General features: G+C 30.0%; 2 protein-coding genes across 3 annotated transcripts; one reads left to right on the forward strand and one right to left on the reverse strand.

Annotated features, from left to right (window-relative positions):
- Positions 1–1,241: 1,241 nt before the first annotated feature.
- LOC129908978 (sorting nexin-25) lies at positions 1,242–10,132 on the forward strand. Of its 2 annotated transcripts, none has more exons than XM_055985838.1 (13): positions 1,242–1,755; positions 1,837–1,933; positions 2,003–2,137; positions 2,245–2,421; positions 5,577–5,749; positions 5,814–6,062; positions 6,119–6,276; positions 6,335–7,033; positions 7,096–7,242; positions 7,312–7,449; positions 8,647–9,044; positions 9,107–9,389; positions 9,452–10,132. In XM_055985838.1, exons 1-13 carry the CDS (start codon positions 1,629–1,631, stop codon positions 9,542–9,544), a joined length of 2,874 nt encoding a protein of 957 aa, XP_055841813.1. In that variant the 5' UTR covers positions 1,242–1,628; the 3' UTR covers positions 9,545–10,132. The 2 variants fall into 2 exon arrangements, with proteins under 2 accessions (XP_055841813.1, XP_055841814.1); XM_055985839.1 differs by having other exon boundaries at positions 6,125–6,276.
- Positions 10,133–10,972: 840 nt separating this feature from the next.
- On the reverse strand, positions 10,973–20,615 carry LOC129908979 (short-chain dehydrogenase/reductase family 16C member 6). The gene is made up of 6 exons (XM_055985840.1): positions 20,356–20,615; positions 12,091–12,247; positions 11,881–12,032; positions 11,634–11,811; positions 11,389–11,571; positions 10,973–11,321 (listed from the first exon to the last, which is right to left on the reverse strand). The coding sequence occupies exons 1-6, from the start codon at positions 20,391–20,393 to the stop codon at positions 11,064–11,066; spliced, it is 966 nt and encodes a 321-aa protein (XP_055841815.1). The 5' UTR covers positions 20,394–20,615; the 3' UTR covers positions 10,973–11,063.
- Between the last annotated feature and the right edge of the window lie 4,004 nt (positions 20,616–24,619).

A 24,619-nucleotide genomic window follows, 5' to 3' on the forward strand; every position in this document is an offset into this window, starting at 1 on the left:
AAGGAGAAATCGTGGTGAAAAAACCAATACATATAAAATCGGCTCCGCGTTGATTATAATTTCTATACTAATTTGAGCCGCCTTCGGACCCGTTTCTGAGCCGAATTCGGACTCAGCTCCACCTGAGGCAGAGCGGATTCACACCGAGGTCGGACTCGTTTGCTTGAAGGGTAGTTACCATTTTAGTTGAGCGTATTTATATGAAATTGCTGCCGCGTATATGTTTTCACAAAACAACTCAATCTTGTATAGCCGATTTGTCTCTTCCGAAACAAAGTGATAGGTATACATTTGCTCATTGATGGTGCACCGCAGAATATCGACTTTCAGGTGTAGAATTTTTTAATACAAAATCGCTATCGGTAGAGTTTTCTCTCGTTGGTTTGGAAGTGTCACAAAAGTGGTTCAACTTTTATTCAAGTGTCAGTTATCACTATCTCGAAAAAAGTAACATTCAAACTTAAAAATTATTCTAATCGATTTTCGCCAAATAAAATCAGCGGTATTATCATTTACTGTCGATTTTGAAAGATAAGAGTTGCTGAACCATGATTTTAAGCATTATTTGTGCAACTGTCCCTCATAGATTCAAATTATATGAAGATTATAATGAAAACAAACACGTTTTCACACTACACCAGAAGATATGCGGTAGTGGTACTGGTAGCGGTACGGGTACTTGTATGAACAAAATTCCACACCTGATTATTGATTTTGCAGTTTGGAATTATTTTCACACAATTCCCCGTACCGCTTTTACATACTCATCCGCTGCTTGACCGCACCTTTCTGGTGTGGTCGGGTAGTTGTATGAAAAAACTTGACAACTCAACCTTGATGTTCCAGTTTAGAATTTTGTTCATAAAATAACCCGTACAGCAATTGCATACCCTTCCGGATTGGTCAAGCCTTTATTCGTTATCGCACCGTACTTTTTACATTCTGAATTCACACGTTCGATATTTATTTTCAAATCGAACACACCCACAAAATATAAAACTTAACGAATTACCCCTTTTATATCAAAAGAGAACACAAAAATTCATTTTCATTTTCTTTTACTCTCATTCGTAATTACAAGTATTACAACAACAATGCCATGTAATTTTCTTTATTTTGAACACCGTTTGTTGTCCTCCTTTTTCTTGTTATTGTTTGGCTTATCAGTTTTATTTGACGTTCTCTTTTCAACCTTCGTTATCGTTATATTATGATACGCCCGCTGTCGCTGTCACTTGAAATTTTTGCTGCTGCTTATTTGCTTGGCTTTTGCCATCATTCCTGCAGCAAATCACCTTACAAGTTTTATAAAAAAAAAATCGAAGACATTTTCTTCAATTAGCTGAAGAAGAAAAAAAAATATGAAGTAAACCTCTCATAACTTGTTGCAGTATTGATTGGTGCTAAGAAAAATCGAACAATTAATTGTAATCGCGTGATGTGAATATGTATATTTCCAATTTGCTTACAATCATGTAAAGTCCGACAAATGAAAAAGTATAAAATTATTTATATTACACGCAATTAACCAGAGAACATGATCCAATTGTAACTTGCAAGAATAAAAAACAATTGATTATTGACTAATTATAAATTTAAACGAATTTTACTCGGGACATATTAATAAAATGGAAATGAATATACATTATTGTCTTGGAGGCTGTTTGGCGGCACTATTAGCTACAATCTATTGCTACCCATCGTTTTTCTATATTTTCTTATTTCTTGTCTATTCTGTTGTACTAATTTTGGGAGGTAAGTTCAAGGAATCTTCCGATAAGGCCACCACTATCATTTGCAATAAAAAATAATTACTTCCTTCTTTCAATTTTGCAGCTATTGCTGGAACAATCTATATTCATTTTAATTTGACCTCAAAGACACAGCCCAAGCTAATCCATAAACCCTATTCTGTGGTTTACAATGCTACTAAGTAAGTATACAATGTCCACTATAATGAACATAGGAAAGCCAATTATGTCTTGGGTGTTTTGTTTTTTAGATCTAGCATATTTGATTTGCCAAAACCAATACAAAATCCATCGAATTTGCCATTGATATTTGGTAAAACTGTTGACTTGCAACTTCAGCAAATAATTGAGTATGTATTGCGAGATTTCATGTCACCATGGTTGGGGTAAGTAAGAGACACTTTATATGATAACATTGTCAATCAGTATAATATTGATAGGTGGAATATAGTTTATTATATTGTTTTAATCATGTGAACTTTTTTTGTTTAAGACATGTGGCAACAAAACCGAAGCTCATTAATGATGTATTGCGCGAGGATTTGTGGAACGCAGTACAAAAAATTCGAGAACGTGCCATTAAAGTCGATGCGGCCAAGGTTATTGCTGTCGATATGGTTAATCGTGTAACTGTTCATTTGGAAAAAATACGAATATCTGAAGCTAGAGCGTAAGAATAATAATTTTCTTTTGTTTATTTATTATTGATATTTTTTTTAGTTTTTATTATTTTAAGTTCAATATTCTTATGAGTTAGCCTTGGCAGAGTGTTATGATGATAGACTTATACAGTAGGTATGTCTTATTAAATGAGAAGCAGATAAGATTGTAAAGAATTAATTTCTTATGCGTGACTAAGTAGTCATATAGGTACTTGACAAACTAGAGCAGGAACTATTGCACTGAACTCTTAAATTAATATGCCTACAATGTTGCTAAGCCATGTTAATTATGACCTTTGGCTGATCATCTTCATTTACGGGGGTTAAGTCGCTTATTTTTGATACCTTTTAAGATTTGTTCCAATAAACCCTGAAACTTTATGATTAGATAAATTGTTCTGACAGTCAAGCACTTTAGAATATTTCAGTCACTTGACATGAATAGTTTAAAAGACATGAGCTTTGAAAAATCCGGAAATTCAACTGACTCACTGAGAGATTATCAACACACATCGTCATTTATAGGAACAAAATTAAAAAAAAAAAGAAATGTTCCGTTTGAAGAGGCAGTTAGTCAAATAACATTAAATTTGTTATCAAAATATGAAGTACATACTCTTTATAATCATATGAAATTCGGGTAACAAATTATTAAACATACAATTGAAGACATTTTCTTTCTTACTTAGGGTGGCGCGTAAAGTCCAGGATGTATATCGGCCCAACACAAAAAGAATTGATTTTATAAGAAAAAATAAAAGCATTTTTCTATTATTGTGAGTAGAGCAAACGCTCCAATATTGGTAAAGAGTCGGAGCTCACATAGATTGGTAAACTCAGGGGCGGAAACAGAAATGTTTTAAGTCGTTTATACAGGGTGTCCCAAAAGTCATGGAACAAACGAAATATGATAATTGAAGAACTTAAAGGCTCTCAGAATCTGGTAACTTGTTCATCCCAAATCCTTTCGGTTTTCGATTTAATGCTATTCTTATGAAATTTCGAAAAATCCCTACTTTGCAACAGTATTTTGCTTCCTGTACCCATTATTGATTTTTCTTTTTTTTTTAATTCTTTTACAAAAACATTAATAAGGAACAATAAATTAATCAAAATATTTTTTATTCCATACGCCGTTTCGCTGCAAATTAACTAACAGCTTCAAGTTTTATAAAAAATCAATTTCTAACTTTTATTTGAGAGCGACACCGAAAAAAAATTTGTGCAGTGTGATAATGGGTTATTATTTTAAAAAAATGCACTGTTATTGCAATTTTCAAAAAAGTTTCCAAAGTTCCAGTATGCTCGCAAAATATAACAATTTCAATTCAACAAAACAGGGTTTTTAGAGCAAAAATACAAACAAAAATAGAGGCTTCAAAGAAAAATAAACAAATAACAGTTAGAGAAAATGTGTATATTTTTGGTTGTTTTTTGTTCTGAAAAACCCTGTTTTGCTGAACTCATTTTGTAATATTTTGCGATCTAATTGCAACTTTGGAAACTTTTTTACTTTTTTGAAAACTGCAAAAATAGGGCAACTTTTTAAAATAATAAACCATTATCACACCGCACAAATTTTTATTGCGGTGTCGCTTGCAAATAAAAGTTAGAAATTGATTTCTTATAAAACTTGAAACTGTTAGTTAATTTGCAGCGAAATGGCGTATGGAATAAAAAATATTTTTTTTATTAATTTATAGCTCCTTATTATTTGGCAATGTTTTTATAAAAGAATTAAAAAAAAAAAAACAAAAATCAGCAGTGGGCGCAGGAAGCAAAATATTGTTGCAAAGTAGGGATTTTTCGAAATTTCACAAGAAATGCATTAAATCGCAAACCGTAAGGATTTGGGATGAACAAGTTACCAAATTCTGAGAGCTCTTAAGTTCCTCAATCAGCATATTTCGTTTGATCCATTACTTTTGGGACGTCCTGTATAATTAATATTGAAGAGACAATTTTCTAGAAAAAAAAAATTACTTAAAATAAAGAATTGTACACTTAATTTTACTTTTAAATCAAGTTATTTCAATCAATTATTGTTTTCGAATTAAACGATTTCAAAGTCAAATTTCTGGGAAGAAAACGTTTTAAAATCACACTGAATACTTTTTTATTGAGTTAGTTACCATAAGAGGTAGAGACCATCAATTAGGTTTGATGATCCCTTCCCGCTTCCTTCACAACTTTTTTTATAACCACTGAACAAGTCATGCAATAAAAACCAATGAACGTCTTAGTTCCTTATTGCTATGAATTTTGACACATAATCAATATTTTTCTATACAAATAAGAGTAGAGGGAGTTAAAAAAATGGACCAAAAAAATTACCGGCAAGATCCGCATTATTATTCTTTGGCCTTTTCTGAATTCAAATCCATTGGGGAAACTCGGTCCCCACATTTTGCATATTCAACTACCTCCATTGCCCGGTCTATACAAAAAAAAAAATCTAATCCAAGCTCTTCGTCGCGTTTTGGAAAAAAATTAAATTTTTTGAGCTTAAGTGACCCCGTTTGCGTTTTTTGAAAGTCTTGTCGGCTCTTCTCGCTTATCTTCCAAATTTCTTTAAAATGTATTTAAAGATAATTCATATAATCTAAAAGTCTTGTAATATATAAGTACTTCGACCTACAAAAAAAAATTTTGCATTTTAATTAGTTTTGGATGGATTTAACATCTAGTTTCGTACACTTGACTATTATTTTCTTTTTGATTAATGATAATTAATAAAATGAAAACATATTTAAATTCTTTATCAAAAGTCTGTCCGAGTTTAAACTTTCTTGGTAAAGCAAGATTAAGGCTTATTAAATAAAAATCTTAAAAACACGGGGTTCCAAGATAATGGAGAGTAAAATTTAATAGTTACCATACTCGCATTGTTATTCAATGGACTTAAACATGCCTTTAATTTTTTAATATGTACAATTACATAAAACAAAGAAGAATATAGAAAATTCATTCGGATATGAGATTATTTGTCCCCATTAGCACTTTAGCAGCGTTAAGCGTTGTATAAGTGTTACATTATAGTATCATCTTTTCTTTTCTCATGACATATCAATAAATTTTAGTTTTGATAATGCAACGATCCTCAAAACTGCTGGGGTGCATTAATTAAAAAATATAAAACACTTTTCTTTCCATCTCTTTTCAGCATTGAAACTTCATCGACTCCAGTTTTTTCAACCAACTCATATCTTCAAGATGTTGAGAACGAAATGCAATTTTTACGAAAATTAAGCGAAATCATGGTTATACTGTTACTGCCACGAGGATATTCGTTGCCTCCTTTAAAAATTCTATTAACAGAAATTCTATCATTCAAGAGTATGCTTTAAAAATTGATAATTCTGCAGCGAATTCATTTTTTATTTATCTTTGTTGTTTTCAGTATTTTTTCCAATGATCAACATGCTTACTTCCCCTGATTACATTAATCAAAAAGTTGTTCAAAATATTGAATCAAGATTAGCGGCAGCAGCAATAAATAAACGCAGCTATGAGTATGCAGCAAGTTTCGAAGATTTCATAAAAATTATTAACAACTCTGGAAACATGGAAGAACTTTCAATAATACGAACTAGTATTGTCAATGATTTGATGCATGCAACAACAATGCAAAATTTACAGCGAGCTAAAGGTAATATCAATACACAATACTTTTAACGAATTTTACTACATTTAATCGTTTTAAAGGATTAGATCCTGATTCAGATGAAAAGTGTCTATCCCGTGCAGAACTCACGACTGCCGTGAGATTAAAACGATATGTTCAACAATTAACATTTGCAAAACAACAATGTGAAAAAAATCTTTTGAAGTTCGGATGGAAAGGAAATAACAGTAATGATATGGTAAAAAATATTACTAGACTTCATTTGGAATACAATTTTAAAAATATTTCCTTCATAGAATCTAACTTTAACCGATATATTGAATACAAGCGTCGGCCGGCGTTACTTGACAATATTCTTAGAACCACACAAGGCCAGTTCGTGGGTAGGATTTTATTTGGCCGTAGAAGACATGAAACACGCACCCAAATCACAATGGCATCATATGGGTACTGAAATTTTTTACACATACATTCGATTGCCCAAACCAGAAATAAAAATAGAAAAATCTGATCGAAAATTAATTGAGACTTTTCTACTTGGCGATGCTGGTCCTGATATTTTTTACCAAATCCAAGCGAATGTAGTTAAAACTTTGGAAGACAAATACTTCCCACCTTTTTTACTCAGTGAACAATATTTGCAACTTAAAGATGCCCTTAATTCTGAAGACTTTAAGGACCCCACCTTGAATATCTCCGATGGCCAAGATGAACAAAACACCTCATCGGAAACGGAAAACCAAATGGATGTAGCAACACACACCACCTATGCTAGAAAAAAACTAGAACAAATACAAGATCGTTTGGATAAAAAGAGTTTGGCACTGGATGCATTAAAATACTCAGTAAAACCAGAATCAAAGGTGCTAATTATATTAGAAAAAGAAATGGAATGGTTAAGAAATGAGAAGCGCCAAACCGAAGCTCATTTAAGACGGACAGATGCTTGGTCTGATCATATAGGCAAATGGAAAGCAACAATTCAAAGTCTTGAGGTATTTTTGTCATCAAACAAAAACTTGATTATTTTAATAAAATAAATTGTATCAATCGATAGGTATCGGATGAAAAAGAATCTCTACAGTTTATGGTTTTGGTTCATGTTGATGAGGATATAAATAATCCAACAAATTATTGCAAAGAACAAAAACCTAGTAACATCTCTAGTGGATGGGTGGTGCTACGCTCTATAACACAGTTTCACGTAATTGTTTTTGAAATAAAATATAAATTGCCTATTAGGAAATAAAACATAATAAATTATATTTTACAGGAGCTTCATAGAAAATTACGACCAATGTGCAATGAACTTAAATCGATAGACCTTCCGACAAACTTTAAACTTTTCTTTGTGAAAAACGATAAAAACTCTATGGAAAAAATTAGGGCACAAGTTCAGAAATACTTAAATGTAAGTATAGGAAAGTGTTGTATATCATTTATTATTTTGATTACCCAAGATTCTTGCAAAAATTACTTACCAATAATGAGTTTCGAAATCCAATTGAATATAAATTACACTGGTCAACAAAATTTAATTTTTTTTTTGCCACAAGAACCAAAATATACTTTTCTAGTAGTTTTTGGGGTGCTGAATCCGAATCTGAAGTCAAAAAAATTTGATTGGCCTCCGTTTTTTAAATATTACCGTTATAAAATGGTAATTCATTATAAACAAATTTGTAATGGTTATTATAACAGCATATATTCTTCTTTCAAAAACTGTTTAAATTTTCCCGATATCTCTTATTGCTCATTTAAAAAGCCAAAGAGAAACTAAACTTAATCTAAAGTATAAGTCACTGGTCACAGAATTTTTGCCACAAAAACCAAAATATACTTTTCTGAAGGTTTTCAAGTTGCTGAACTCAAATCCGCAATCGGAAAAATTCTATTAGCCTCCGTTCTTGAAATATAACCGTTATCAAAAAAATAAAAATTTAAATATCTCGGCCAATAAAAGAGATATCGGAAAGATTTAAACATTTTTTGAAAGAATAAAACTAGTTCTTATAGGAAACGTTACAAATTAATTCATAATGAATTACTCCACATAAAAACATAACCTCGAAAACAGCCAAAATTACGTTTTTTGACATTTTCTAACGGTAATATTTCAAAAACGAAGGCCAATCAAACTTTTCTGATTCAGCACCCCAAAAACTACTAGAAAAGTATATTTTGGTTCTTGTGGTAAAAACCTTGTCGACCAGTGTTATTTGAAAAAAAAAATAAAATTAGGTGCGCAACTAAGATTTCGCTGGTCAATTTTGGCAGTCAAAACTGTCATGAACCAAACTTAAACCTATGGGAAACAAAAGTCTTAACACAAACGTTAGGGTCTGAAAAGTTAGCCTAGTTTTACTGGTAATCTGTCAAAATCTTTCTAATTCAGGCAATTTTACTGGAAAGATATTTGGTCAACATCATTTTCTGAATGAAAATGTAGGTATGGGAGTAAATCGAGTCCACTTTGCAATAAAATTGCCCAAATTGAAATATTTTTTTTTTCATAGCTGACCAATCAGCGACGCGAAATATAACCAACAATTTTCTGACAGAAATGCTTTTTTATTTTACGTTAATTTTTCATTCATCTTTTTTTCAGTTTATACTAGAAGACGATCACTTATGTGGAAGTGAAGCTATTTATACATTCCTTAGTCCTAGTTCGGATCATTTAAAACAAACAACACCCTCACCGAGAAAAACAAAATTCTCCCTCTCAACGCTATTCAAAAGTGATAGTGCCAAAGCTGAAAATAATAAACCCTCAGACCCATTCTGGGGTCTAACTCATCATCGCGAAGACGATGATATATCAATGTACTTAGAAGGATCTGAATCAGATTCCAAACTTCAGCTGGACTTGGATAGTAAGGATTCGATAGCAGAGCCTTTATATGCATTGATGGGTGAAATATTTGATATGGGTGGTGTATTTAAATGGTTGCGTAAAAGTATTATATCATTTGTCCAAATAACTTATGGAAGAACCATAAATAGGTAATAATATTATTTTGTTTCAACATACTCGTAGCTTTATAAGAACATTTTTTTTCTTTTAGACAAATTCGTGAATCTGTAGCATATCTCTTTGAAGAATCCATGCTACATCACTATTATTCAGCGATATTAAAATCATTTTGGCCCGGAGGCGTTCTTGCCTCATCGTATCCCCTTCGCTCAGAAGATACGATAGAAATGACAAGGAATGCGGCCAAAGCTCTTCTCATGGATAACATTCCTGAAGTATTAAGTAATCTCGTTGGTGCTCAAGCTGCTAAGCATGGCGTCTTGAAAGTATTTGATGCTCTTCAAAATCCAATTTATAATAAACAGTTGTTTTATGTAAGTATACAAATTTATAGATGACAAAAACATTCAAATTTACAATATTTGTATTTTTACAGGAATTAGTTGAGATTTTGATGATTGAACTCTTTCCCGAAATAAGACAACTTAAAGTAACAGCTTCTGCAAAACCAGCAAATAATATTAAATGAAATTGTGATTGTGTTATAAGATTATATTTTGTGTGTGTATTTTTACAAAACAAACAATATTGATCCCTCTCTATATATACAATATGTTCTTAGTACAAATTAAGTTTGATAATTTTACTCGTGGTATTTTGGCGTGGAAATTATATAATACTGACAATTAACCAAAGGTCACAATTTAGTGTTAAGGATTTAAAAAAAAATATATATGTTTTTATGTTGCATAAGGTTATTATAGTTTATTTAATCAACAAAACAAACAGAATTCATTCTCAAATTTTTACTCAATTGTGTTAATTCTTTAGAATTTATGATATATATTGTGCTCATAATGTTTTTTAATTTAATTTTTTGTTTTTGTTAAATGGAAGAAAAATATTTCATAATCAATGTTAATGCTGCAGTATTAACGCGTGTGTGTTTTTTACTGTTTAATATCACATGTAGTGCATTTTTGGTGAGCGTGCATAAGTTATCAAAAATGGTGTATCTATAAACATACCTAGTAAAAAAATAATAATAAGTAAATTAACCACCCCCAAAGCAAATATTTATGTAGTCAAATTATGCCTATACATACATTATACATTAAAATATAAAATGATTTTGTGTAGAAACTTTCTTTTAATTTAAATTTTTTTTTAATTTCTTCTATGTAGATGGAAGAAGAAATCATATTTTAGGTTTCAGTTCAAGAAATGAATAATCTAATTCTATAAAAATACGACTTCTTCCATAATAACAATGCAGTGTAACCTGCTAATTCAAGAAAGGGAGAAACTTCGGAAGATCCAGAAGTTCATAGCGTAGAACAGTCGAGGAAGAGCCAATGCCATTGGGGTCCAGTAAAGATCACCCATGGACTGAAGTGCTGAAGACCTAGTAAGTAAGTAAATAATTTTTGTATGTCGTTTTTGCGGGTTCCGTAGATAGTAGATGGTTTTGGCAGGTGAGTCTTAAGGCCTTTATAGAGGTATGTCAAACATTTTTTACTACACGACTAACAAGTTACTTTCGTAATAAGGAGAAAAGCAAAAGAAGAGATTGTTTAAGGTTGACCTACTAGTGGCGCCTGTGGATTGTAAGGAAGAGTAGGTTGTTCAATCAGAAATTGTCAGTTTATGGTTTTATTCTTTTTCTGTCCTAGTTTACATTTTGATTTTATTTTCTGTTTTTGCATGCCAAAGTTTTTAGATATAGGCTGGATTTTCTTCTTACCTTCTTAGGGGATTGGAGTCGTCAACCGTAATTTTTTTTTGTATGGGCATTTGAATTTTGCTTCTGAATTATAAGAATATTAGAAAATTTGTAAATTGGAAAAAATGGAAATACTGTGAAACCTGAAACATTATGAAATAATATAAATTTTAAATCTTCAGCTCTGTACCAGCAAAGGTGATATCCGTCTTTTTAAGAATTTAAGCAACGCTATAACGTACAACAACAATTTTTTTTATTAATAAAGAAACAACCATTTCATAAAATTTATAAAAGTACAAAAATACTGCTTATTACAGATTGTTCACAAATCAGACTCAACTCCAGTGTCAAGGAAATCTGACACAACTTCGCATGCTTTTCGCGGAAAAATATTGATGAATTTTTCCAAATATAAATAATGCTGAGGTATACTAAGTTCCATAATGCCTCGTCTTTGTGCACTAACAATTGTCTTGGCTACTTCTTGAGGTTTAACAAGTTTCATTGACTTGAATCTGAAATGAGGCTTCTTGCACAAACCAGTGTCTACCATGTATGGGTAAATCGTTGTCAATTTAATCTAAAAGTAAAAACAAAAAAATGTTTTGTGTTCTTGTATGAGATTCTTTAAAAGTTCAATTTCAAACCTGTTTATGAAGATCCATTCTACGAAGTTCTTCATAGAAAGAATTCATTACACCTCTAACAGCAAATTTAGTACCACAATAAGGTACTAAGTTTTTCAAACCAATAAGACCAGCACACGATGACAAAGCAATAATATGCCCTCTTTTTTGTTTAATCATTTCTGGGAGAAATTCTTGAATCATCTATAATGACATGGAAATATGTTTTTATACAAATTGTTAAGGATAATTTTATTTGAATTTACCCAAAAATGTGCGAGGACATTGATATCATACATTAATCGAATTTCATTTTCGTTATGGTCCAAAAGTGGATGGCATGGCATTATACCAGCGTTATTGACTAGAATACTCACAAAACCAACTTCTTTCTTAACTTTTTCAGCAACTTGAACAATATCTTCCCTTTTGGAGACATTACATCTAAAATAAAAAAAATATATAAAATTTGAATACAGTTCAAATTTAAATTAAAAAAAAAATTATTCTTACACGTAAGAAAAGGCTTTTCCTCCCATTGCTTTGATTTCTTTAACCGTCTCATTATTGCCTCTTTCATTGATATCCCAGCAAACGATTGTGGCCCCTTTACTGGCATACTCTAAAGCAGTATCCCTGCCAATTCCATGAGCTGTTCCGGTTATCTTTAAACAAATCGAAGCATTTACAAAAATCCTACTTTTTCATGTTACTTTAACATACCAAAACAATTTCTCCTCTAACATCCTTTTCTTCCTTTTGGTAAAAACTCAGGTAAATGTGTTCAAAAGTATAGAACCAAAATTTCAAGTTTATAATTATAATGTCCAATATCAAGAGAATTGTTCCATAACAAAAATTTCGGTTCGGATGATTTTGTCTGAAATAAAAAGAAAATTTATATTTGTACAAGTTATTAGGGAGAAAGAAGATTGATTTCATGTTGACTTTATAAAAGAAAACATATTTGTTAATAACTAATTATCTTAGGTATAGGTACTTTGAACTACAAGAGCACGACCCAGTCGTGCATTTTATTTCAAATGCACTTGCCTTCTTTTACAAATTAAAAAAATGTTTTGCAAATAAAAAAAAATTGCATTGAAAAAATCAAAGCGAACCCAGCATTTTCTGGATAAAAGAAAAATTAATTACAAATAAAAATGTTTTCATTAAAAAAAAATTTTCACTGCAATTAAACATAATTTGCATTTAAAAGAAATTTTTTAATGTTATTGCAAATAAAAAAAATTGCATTAAAAAAATCAATGCAAAATCTGTGTGTTAAATATTTTTTCCATAACATCCGTCGAATTTCTTACTTATTTGGCCTTACATTTCCTTTAATGTTACAGTTGAAATAGCTAATTTGAGATATTCGACGAATATTTTCGAAAAAATATTAAAATGTACATATTTTGCATTGATTTTTTTTTTAATCCGATTTTTTTTTTAATTTTAATACCTACAAAATATTTTTATTTCCAATAAAAAATTTATTTTCAATGCAAACATTTTTTATTGCAATAGCATTTGTTTTTTTGTGAAGAATTTAAATGTAAATTATTTTTTTTTAATTTTAAATGCATTTGTTCAATTGAACAATTTTATAACCCTGCTCCTAATTCCCTGAATTTAAGATTTTTTTCTTCGACCTCCCACAAAGCAACAAAAGCACGCAATGTCCCAATGATAAAATATTCATAATTGCGTAGAGTTTTACAAAACCGAAAAACCAAAGGAAACTGAAACCAGTGCAATTAAGTCACAAATAAGGAACAGCGTATTCAAATATCTAAAACCTTAATTTCATATTTTTCACAAAATTATCAGCTTTTTTTTAAATGAAAATTCTTTTTCTCATGCAGTAACTTAACTCATATATGAATAAATTAAATGATTTTTAATTTTTTTTTAAGTATAAGAGCTGACGTACTTACCTAACCTATATGAGGCATGTTTAATACTTGTCTTATAGTAGAATAAAAAAATTGTGTTTTTTTTCTTTTGTCCTAAGACAAAATATTAAGCCTTTTAAAGGTAACAAAATCGCGTTAATCACCTGAACTTAAAGTTCCAATTTCAACAAAAAAGGTACAGTTTTTGTTGTTGAAGACTGTGTTTAGTTTTTACTGGCTCGACTTCCAAATCTCAAGAAAAAATGGCAAATGAGAATATATTATTTTTTTCGGCCAGTTTTTCGTAGCATGTTAATTTTTTTCCACATAAAGATGACACACCCTACTGTACATTTAAATTTTTGATATTCACCTTTTATAGCCTGAGAAATTTCCTCAGGATAAACAAAAAAACAAATTAGTTTAAAAGTTGTGTTTTATCATGCAACGAAAAAAGTCAAAATGAACCACTGGGCCCTAACATCGTTGTAATGTATGATCAAATTATTAAGTTCAAATTTATATTGCAGGTAAAAATTATAAGGTATTAAGTATTATATCTATATTGCCGGCTATACGAATCAACAATTAATTGGTTCTTATTCAATATTAATATGTAATAATTAACAACACATGTGACATGAATGTGACATTGCCATATAATTAAAATAACTTATAGTAAAGTACATACACAACTGATGCATGCAAAATGTTTTGATTTATCTAAAATCTAGGTAATTCTTTATTCCATAATATCTGTTGTTTTTCATTGAGCACTTCACGCTTCATGAGTTTTATTAATTCTATAGTTAAAGTTAAATTTTTTTTATTTTACATTTTTCAAGGTGTTACGAGATTAAATCTATATTATAATCTATTAATAGCTTACATAATTTATAACAGTTCCCCCAAGGATTATAGCATTTGTTCATCCCACGCATGATAGCATGTGCACATGCGACATGCATTGAATTTCCTTTAACGGAATATAATTCTCCAATTCTACAATAATATTGTGTTATATAATGTAATGGACCAATTTATTTTCAAGTTCGATGTCATGACAATGTCAATGCTGTTAACTTATAAATAGACAACAAATATGATTCAACATCAAATGCACAATACGTATCTGTCTAGAGTAGATATCTCAGTGGGTGTACTTGAGACTTTTTAGAGATCTAAAACATAAGCTTCTATTTATATAGGATGGAAACAAAAAAACATTGATCGAATGTCAGGTTTCAATTTATTCTAATAACAGCTAACTAGAATTTTTTAATTGGAGATTGTTAACATTGCAAAATGTTAAATATTCCTACATATGTACATACATACATGTGTGTAGTGTGTGCATACAGATAGCATTGATGGATTTGATTTATAGACAAGATAATAAAGTAATAGACCTAGCCAATGTTGGGATAGTTTTTTTTTTGCAGAATTTGTTCCTAACATCAATAAAATAATTTCTTAAATTGTTTTGAGCTAAAAAAAAAGTACTTTTATTCCTTAGTATCTTCCATTTAGTATTTCATTACAAGACTGGGTCACTGTGGTGTATGCGTAATATTTTTTCTATAGAAAAACTTAAACAATTTTTTTTTTTCACTGGCGACGAATTGATATTTTGTACTTATTTCTGAAGGTTTAAAAGACGTTAATAACTGATCATTTTAATTAAGGTGTAAAGAAAACGAGCTCCATTTGAATGCTTTTTTCTAATTTATAAATTCGATGAACGATTTTAAAGTTGGCTTTCTTATGATTAATTTTAGTGTTTAAAAATAATATTATTGTAAAAGCAATGCTTTTAGTTGCACTTCATTTGCTAACAAAATTTTAAAAAGACTAATAAATATCAACATATTAGGTGTAATTTTTTAAAACCCAAAAGTAAGCGGGGTTGGACCCATTTTTTTATTAATCTTGCTGAGAACAAACTTTTCAAAAATAGTTGTATTTTGTTGGAAAACGAAGAGGTGGAAAATTGTATTATTCCTAGTGTACTATTGCGACCGAAAGTTAGACTGAGTTAGTTAAAAATAAAAAGCGTTTTATCAACCATAGATAAGATAAAATTTTACCATTAAAACAAAAGACTTTGAAAATGGGATACATTTCGACATTTTTGCTCAGAAAAATGCACATATTTATTTGAATTTTTCAAGTAGCTACCTCGAGTTTTCTTGGAATGAATTTGAGATTGTTTTTTTTTTTTCTATATTTTATAAATTGACGAAAACACCTCAAGTAAATTCATTAATTTTGGTGTTTGATTGAAAAAATTAAGATTTTGATGTATTTGTCAAAAATACCGGTATACAAATTACACCATTGTACTTTCTGTGCATAATTTCAACATTTATTTTCAAATTTGGTGCAAAAAATTAACCGGTGCTCAGTTGTTTTTATAATATACCATTAATGGTATATAAAAATTAGTCGCTTCTGCAACCAACCAACATAGCATATTTTGTACACTATGCATTGTAGATAAAATACACCATTTTTATTTGCCAAATGTGTTTTGGTGTAGGTTTAACACCATGTGGAAATAAAATACACTAAAATATGTAAAAATAAACAACAAAATGTAATTGAAGTTATTCAGTCGCCATTTTATTCTTAAACAACACACAGCGTTTTTAAACCAACAAAAATGAGTTCCTCAAAATTAAATAATTATTTGAAGTGCTATCGTAGAAGGAAAAACTTTTTAAAAAAACTAAAAAACAATTCCCAACAAGTTAATAGCATCCAGCAAAATCATCGGAACTTATTCGGAAATTGGCTAAATATTAACTTTTATATTCCGCCAAAAAACTCTAGAAATGGTTCGCTATCTGGAAAAAATATTATTACAAATGAACCAAAAATTATATCACCGCCAAATAAAATATTAATGAACTCAGATGCTGCGAAGAAGTTTAGCCAGTCCAAAGACACTGACGATGAAAATCAAAACGTTTCAAATATGAGTCGCAGTCGACAGTTATTCATTCATCCACAAGAAAAGGCTCCTAAAGCCTATATCAAAGGTTAAAGAAGAGAAATATTTTTGAACATAATTTTCACAATGGTGCATTTTTTTCACTGCTCCCTTAATTTCGGTTCGTTTTTTGTATAATTTCTCAATATAATAGAAATATTTTATACAGTTTTCAGCAAAATAAATGCACTGAAAAGAGCATATTGTTTTAATATACTAATAGTGTATTTTATCAATCGAATTATTGTGTATTTTCCAAACTCAAGGGAATAATTTTTCTTTACCTTATTATCAGTTCATAATAACCTATTGCACCTACACCTCTGGAGTAGGTAGGTATTTTATATCCCAGTATCCAGAACAATTTTTATACTACTCGCACAACTTATATACCGAAAATCAGTGCAAGTTTTGTGCAAGCGGTGTTCTTATTTACGAGAACATAGGTATTATTTACACTGAATAAAAAATTAAAACTGCACTAAAAAGTAGTGAATTTTTCAAATTATTGTATAGCACGGAAGTGCAAAAAAACACTAAATTGTTTGGTGTATTTTAGACTTTTGTGCTACTTGTGACAAGAATTTCGAATCCACTTCAAATGCTTTAAAAGTGAAAAGTGCATTAATTTTGAGCTAGAGTGTACTTACATCGATTGAAAGTTAAAGTTAAGATGCAAATGAAGTTTTTTTTATGTAAGGTTATTACAGTAACACTTAAAAACTGGATCTAGTACTGAACAAAATTGCAAATGGAAATGTTTACAATCATATTGAATTAATAAGATATAATTAGTAACAATTATATTGCTTTTGATTGACATTAGAAAAGATTATGGAATTAAGGAATTTGAACTAAATATAAAAATTGTTTTATATGATCCCTTAATCAGAGTAAAATCCGAGATAAGATAAGTACCTACGTATTGCGAATAATACCTAGGGGAGAGTGGGGCTAAATGTAACAGGGGTAAGAATTAACAGCTAAAAAAAGCGATGTTCCTTTCAATATTAAGAAACGCGTAAAGGAGAAAAATGCTCAATTTTTGCATATCTACCGGCACATTTTCTTCAAATGAAGATTAGACGACAGGGTTAGAAGTTACACTAGTGGTGCCCAAAAAATGCATGTTTGTAACTTTTTTTTTAAATTTTATTTTTGGTCTACCTCTTTACCCGAAAAAGATAGAGTGCTAAGTGTTTTTTTGTTATATGCAACTGTGTTTTGGCTCAAATTGCGTGTATATGTTATGTCTATATCAGTTTCGCTTTTTTTTAAATTGATTTTATGTGCCAAATTTCATGCTGGGGCTAGTTGTAACATTTTTCCGGGGCAAGTTGTACCATGTAAAAACCTACCTATACTGAAAAATTGTTTACCTAATATAATTTACAACCCTGAATATGAATGCTTGTAATTGAATTTGTATTTATTTTGAAATTGGAAACACATTTTTGAACCACCACTTGAATTCATAAAGCTTATAAAACAATTTATGAATTTTAATAACTTTTATTTAAGACTACTGTCAAATTTTCTCTGGAAATCTTGGATTTGCTCCACTTTTTACAAATTTGCACCAAAATTTCATGACTGAAGTTTGTTTTTATTGTTATTAATTTAAAATAAATAAATATAAACAAATAAAGGTATTTTTCTCTTATTTTTATCTTGGTACAACCTACCCCGGTATGTGTTACACTTTGCCCCGTATGTGGGGTAAGTTGAAACAACACGATTTTTTTTTTTGGAAGCTTTATTTTTCAACATTACCGTTATGTTTTGCTAAATTTTTATGATGGATCTTGGAGCTAAAACATGGGTCTTTAATTTAAAAAAGGTCTGGTTGACCCACTTTCAAATTTGTAGGAGAACCATCGATTTTAGAAAAAAGTGTTACATTTGGCCCCACTCTCCCCTACTTCAATCAATCGAATATATTTATTTGCAGAATCATTCTAGCTAGTAGCTACAATGGTTGAATAAAGACTTATAAATATTGACATCCATAACCGGAAAATTTGCAGCTTGTTGACGCATTTGCATATATGTAACTATGCAAATTAGGAATTAATTCCGTTTCTTTTTTAAATGAGCTAGCTCATTTTTAAGCTTTGAAATCAGCTCAAATTAATGAGGTAGTTCATGTAAGAGTTCAGCTTTTGGATGAGCGTAGGTTGATAAATTTGGCATAAAAAAGCAACTTTATTTAATAAATAAATTGTCTTGTTTATCTTGTCTTGAACCTCACTGACAATTTTTGTAGTCCTTTTAAATTCCTTTCAAAATAGGCTATTTCTTTTGAAACGAGAGGTCCACAGCTCAAGTTAGTTCAGCTAACCTCAACTCAACTGAGCTCAATTTTTTTTCAAAAATTTCCACCTCAATTTAAAAGTTATATACCTACATTTCATGGTCAGGAATATAGAACACCCCCTCCAACTATAAAAAAAAAACGCTTTGCATACATATAGTCCCTTCTTCTAACTATTATTTTAATATTTACTCATAAAATTGACATTTTTAATTATTTTTTAAAAACTATTTAAGCAAATTATCCCGATTTTAACTATTATGACTATTTTTTTCTGAGTGTACCTATATGTCACTTATTAAATGGTAACTTTCAAGATACATGACCGACAGAACGACATCTTATTTTTAAATTCATGTGTGTTTTATACGCAATGATGCGTTTATTAGGTTAGGTTTTTAGTATTAGTTTAGTACCAGTATCCTCCAATTTTGGAAATGTCAAAATCCAAAACATTGTGTCAGCGAGTGACATCGTATACGTGCCTACTTGTCAATGCGTTAAGGGCATTTGTTGTGGACAATCACAAAGTATGGCACCTAAAAATGTTGAAGTCATTTATAGGTCATAGTTAACGCGTTTGCCGATTTCGTTGACTTTACTTACGGCCATATTATTCACTAGTTTAAAAAATACATCTGGATGTAAAGAAATTGAAATATCAAAAATAAATCCAAATTCATGATATTCACTATCACAAAGAGAAAAAAATAGTAATTTTTAACTATTTTTTAATATTTTTCATAGTTAAAATCGGGATAACTATTTTGGATTTGGATTTATTTTTGACATTTGACAATTTTACATCCAGATGTATTTTTTAAACTAGTGAATAATATGGCCGTTAGGTAAAGCAATAAAATCCCAGATCTTAAACCATATGCACAGGACTAATTTAAAGAAATGTTAATTGTTAAACAATGTACCTAACAGAGTTCACTTGACAGTAGTCGTTGAAAAATCAATAGTACAGTTCGCGCAACTGTCATTCCAAGAAGTTTAAAAAACCATGCCTTTTTCATTGCAAACAACAAGAACATACAATTTTTATTTTTGTGTATAGCACTGAAAAAAGCGTCTGTTTACCTTTTCGCCCATTTTTCTATAGCTGAAAATGCCACAGTTTTGAGGTCTCCTTGCTTGTACTCTAAATAATCATTATCAAAAGTCTTCTTAGTTCATCATAACAACACACAAAACGTTCAATCACAGAAAACCAATTCAAAAATTCAACATACATGAGCAAATGTTTATATCTACCTACAAAACATTCGCATTCATAAACATTTTTGAATCTATCTCTGACGTTTCAATATCTTTATTAAGACTTTTTTTTAAATATTAAAAATTTATAACATAATAAAAGCAAAAACATTCGACACAAGTGTAAGTATTCCTTAATGCATCGAAAGAAAGAGTACAACATAATCGGTTAAGTGTGTTCGAGATTTGTGTTGCGACTTGAGGTCAAAGCTTATCATCATCTTACTAATTTATGTTCTAGTCTAGATTAATGTTCCACTTTGTTTCTCGTGCATTTGCACTGAATTTTATTAGGTATATAAACACAAACGTCATACCAATAAACATCACATACAAAATCTCATGGATGCTGTTCACGTAAGGAACATCTATGAATTTTGACATTCCAACAAGATACAAAAAAAAAATAACTTTCGAAAGGAGTTTTTACACGAACTTTCTCCTTATATAACAATTTTGTAATAATTTTTGTTTAATCGTTAATAATACTTATTAAGATATGAATAATACTATTCACTTACTGTTGTGTATTATCTTGATCCACCTCATGGTTCGTCATAGTTTAAATAAAATAAAGGTTGATATTTTCCCTTAATAATTCAACTGGACAAAACAAATCGATTCAAAAAACACCCGTTCCTTAGGCGGTTTGCGGTACTACTAATAGAACAGAAAATCAATTTTGAAATTTTAAATTATTACAAACTGCTGCCCGGCTGCAGTGAGACTCTCGGTATCTGGAATAAACATCGATAGCAGGGTTGTTTAGTTTAGACCGGCAATAGAAGAGTGTACGGCATGTGTTCTAGTCTCTAAAGACAATTTGTAGATATATTTTTTTTTTTGTATTTATACACAACACACCTCTCTAGTAACAAAACTGACAGTTTTACTTTTTGTGCCTACATAGAAAGTTTGAAATACATTTACAATATGGTATCTTACGGTGACAAATAATAAATGCTTTGGGAATTAGCTACAATACCTAACATAGGATAGTCAGCTCCGTAAGGGGTGGTTTTTTTTTTTTGTTAGTTGGAATGAATTCTTATCAGACACAATCAGGCAAAACTCAATAATAGGTAATAATAAGTATATTGTTCATAGTCCACCATTATCTGAGGTTGATGTTTTTTTTTTTTGTTGTTCTTTTTGTATATTATTTTTATTTTCATCTTTATGTTATTTGTTTTAAATTTAAATGTTCATCCATCCGCGTAACGCTTTCCATTTATATTTAAATATTTCTTTTAAAGATAAGTGCCTCACACGAAACAGTAAAATTGTAAATACTATTAATTGAGGAGCTTTGTTATTTCGTTTATGATGATACTATGCAGGGCCGTAGTCAAGATTGTTTATTTTTATACAAGATTGTTTATTTGAAAAATGACATTAAGATAATCCAGATTAAATAGACAAACCCAGAAATAATTTGCAGAAATAATTTGAGCCGAAAATTGGTACGGAACATTAAAACGTCGATATAAATAAAATGTCCCAAAAAAAAATATTTTTATATAAGGGAGCACATAATCTACAAGTTTTTTTCAAGACAACTTTTCGATAGGAGTCACCGTTTTAGAGTTACATGCAAAAACCGTTATTTTTGACATTTGACACATTGTAGAATCGCGATATCTTCTAAACTATTGCTCATAGAAAAAAACGTGTAATAATTCAAAAACAATCTTTTCCATATTGGTCATTGAAAGGTACCGGAAATTTTAGTCTTGATACAAATTTCAATTTTCCAAAACCTTTAACTACCATGTTTGAAGCAAATGGCTTTTATGATTTGGGGTATGTAGGTATCAAGATAGAATTGTGTCTTTTAATGGCCTGTCTGATTTTGATCTGATATTTCATATTTGTAAGTTAAAAGATAAAAAATCTAATATTTGGAATTTAAAAACAAGGCAGTAAGTGTAATTTTGGATATTGTGAGTTGAGTTTTAAAATTCAAAATATTTTGCCAGAAAAATGTTGCAATTTGGAAGAAAAAAGACATAAAAACGACTGTTGGGGTACTTGCGCACGAAGCGCAATATGATATAAAAAGACATTTAGATGATTTTTCAGTCAAAATGAGGAAATAGTGCAGGTAAAAATGTAATTCTTTTATATTTTTTAAATTTGTCAATGATTAACTATTTTGCCAAATGAAAACCAGGGGGGTTTTTGGAATTAATTTTTTGGACCAAAAATAACGGTACCTGCAAATATCGATTTTTGGTCAACGATTTTGATCAAAAACTTCAGGCATTAGTTTTTAGACAAGACATATCTTTTAATGAAAAATATGTTTTTTTTTTTCAAAAATTTTTATTAATAGTACCTCCCATAGAACCGTTTAATCTAATTTTCTACCAAACGATTTGCTTTATTTCAACAAATTTTTTTTATACAAAAGCACTTAGGTATGCAGCTTTTATATAAATCAAAAATAAAATTTTGAAAAAAATAATTTCTGAGTTAAAAAAATTTTTTTTTTTTTTGAAAAATCGAATTTTCGAAAACGAGACATTGAACTTTTTTTGAAATATTGTTTTTAGGTGTTGATTAAAAACCATTAATAAAATCAAACTGCATACTGTTTTTGAAGCTCAATTTGATTAAAATGTTGTTTTCTTTTGAAGAACGAATTTTATGCTTTTGTTTCTTAAGTTTTATTTTCATATACCTAAATTTGTAAAGAAAAATTTTAATAATTTGTAGGTAGCCCTCCCTGGCTACAAATGACCAGTATTTGCATATGCGAGTTCATATGCCATCGGATAGCATCTGCTACTGATTTTGCAATGACAATAGACAAAATAAAAAGAAGAATGCTCAAGGGGGCGAAGTTGATTCTACTGTATAAAATCTACATAATGAAGATTTATGTAGATACAAACTTATACTTACTGATCATTATACCCATAATGGAAAAATCCACGTGACGAGATGCAGCTTATTTGCAATGAGGTTCATTATTTAATAGTTTAGGTAAGTAGTAAGTACATGAGAACTAAAGGCCGTCAAATATAGTTTGAGCGGGTATAAATATGGTACTAGGTCAGTGATCTGAGTATATAATCATTAATAAATAAAACTACAGCTGATTACCTTGGCATTGAATGTTAGATATTTATGTTATGCTGTATTAATGTGTTCATGTTCAAATTTATAATAATATATAGAATCCGCCACTAGGTCATTCGTACTTACTTTTGAATGTGAATAGGTTACTATTCTATATGCAATTACTGCCACGTTTAATAGTGTTTCTGTAGACATGTTATTTTGTCAGTATCAGTTTGTTCAAATATATGATCGCAGTTTAGTGAATAAACTAATACTACGTTTCCACCTACCCTAAATCCGAGATTTAGCTAGGTATATTTAGTTTAAATCTCGAGATTTATTCTAAATTTACTTCGCTAAATCAAGGATTTGAGTTCACTTACCTACCCTAAATCCAAGATTTTCACCTACTTTCAATCCGAGATTTATTCTAAATCTACTTAGTAAAATCTCGGATTTAGGGTAGGTGGAAACATAGTATAAGAGATTAAATCCAATTAAAGTTTACCTAGTATTTGACGTAAAGACAAATCTTAAATACACTTTTGTAGCGGTGTGCGCTTATTTTAATCGAGTATATGTATATCGAAATTTTACTTTTATCAACTATCAATTTATAGGTGTAAATTGCACTAAGGGTGAAAATGCAGATACATTATATAGGTACCAAACACCAAAGATATATGTAACTACCTTCTGTGTTTCCTCTAGACAGGTCCTGTCAAACAGAATCTCAGTAAAAAAAATTACATTGAAGAGTATTCTTTATCACTAAAACAAATTGTTCCTAGACTGACAAGTTAGCTATTAAATTCAAGTCGTGATATTAATATTATTTTTGTTTCCTGCTTTTGAACTTGGCTTATCAATTGAGACACACCGTTACATTATCAGTTCACATCACTGTAGTTTCAATCGAAAACAAAAAATAACTGAAATTCCAATTTTCGATGATTACGACGGGGTCATTTCGTAACTCGGTTATCGTCAGACGATAATGTTTGGACGATAGAGTTGCTTCACGTAAAATTGAAAAACATCAATCATTTGGACGATCACGTTTTCGCTATATACCTAATTTTTTTGCTTCAAGCCTAGTATACTATACAGTTTTTTTTGATAAAGCTAAGTATACAGTGCTTCTAGCAAAAAAAAAAACAATGCATTTCTTATGGGAGAGATTTTTTTTAGATTTTTTCCGAAAAAAAAAAATATTTTTTAACTCACCAGTCACCACAACCGTAAACCAGAATCTAAAAAAAACTTATAGATACTCACCACGATTATTTTTCTCGCAAAACAATGTGCATCACATTGTTTTTTTCGGAAAAAAAACTTTCAACTGTAAGTAGGTAAATAATTGTAAATATCTGTTTCAAGAAAAAAAAAAGGTTTCGCCACTTATTTTTTTATTATCGAAAAGAACTGTATACTAGGCTTAACAAAATAAGTGGTGAAGAAAAGAATTTTTTTCTTGAAAAAAAAAATATCTGTGGTGAACAGATGACAGTTGTAAGATTTTTTCCGCAAAAACAATGGGCTGTACATTTTTTTGAGAAAAAAATCGTGGTGAGTATAAATTTTTTGTTCGATTTTGGTATACAGCTGTGGTGAAAATTATGGAATGACTTTCTTGATGTTGCATAAACTGCAATGGAATCGAAAATCCATATTTACAAGGCAAGTTTCCAGGATTTTTTTCTTTCTTTATTAGAATGC

The sequence above is a fragment of the Episyrphus balteatus genome, chromosome 2 (genome assembly GCF_945859705.1).
Source record: "Episyrphus balteatus chromosome 2, idEpiBalt1.1, whole genome shotgun sequence".
Classification (NCBI taxonomy): Eukaryota; Metazoa; Arthropoda; class Insecta; order Diptera; family Syrphidae; genus Episyrphus; species Episyrphus balteatus.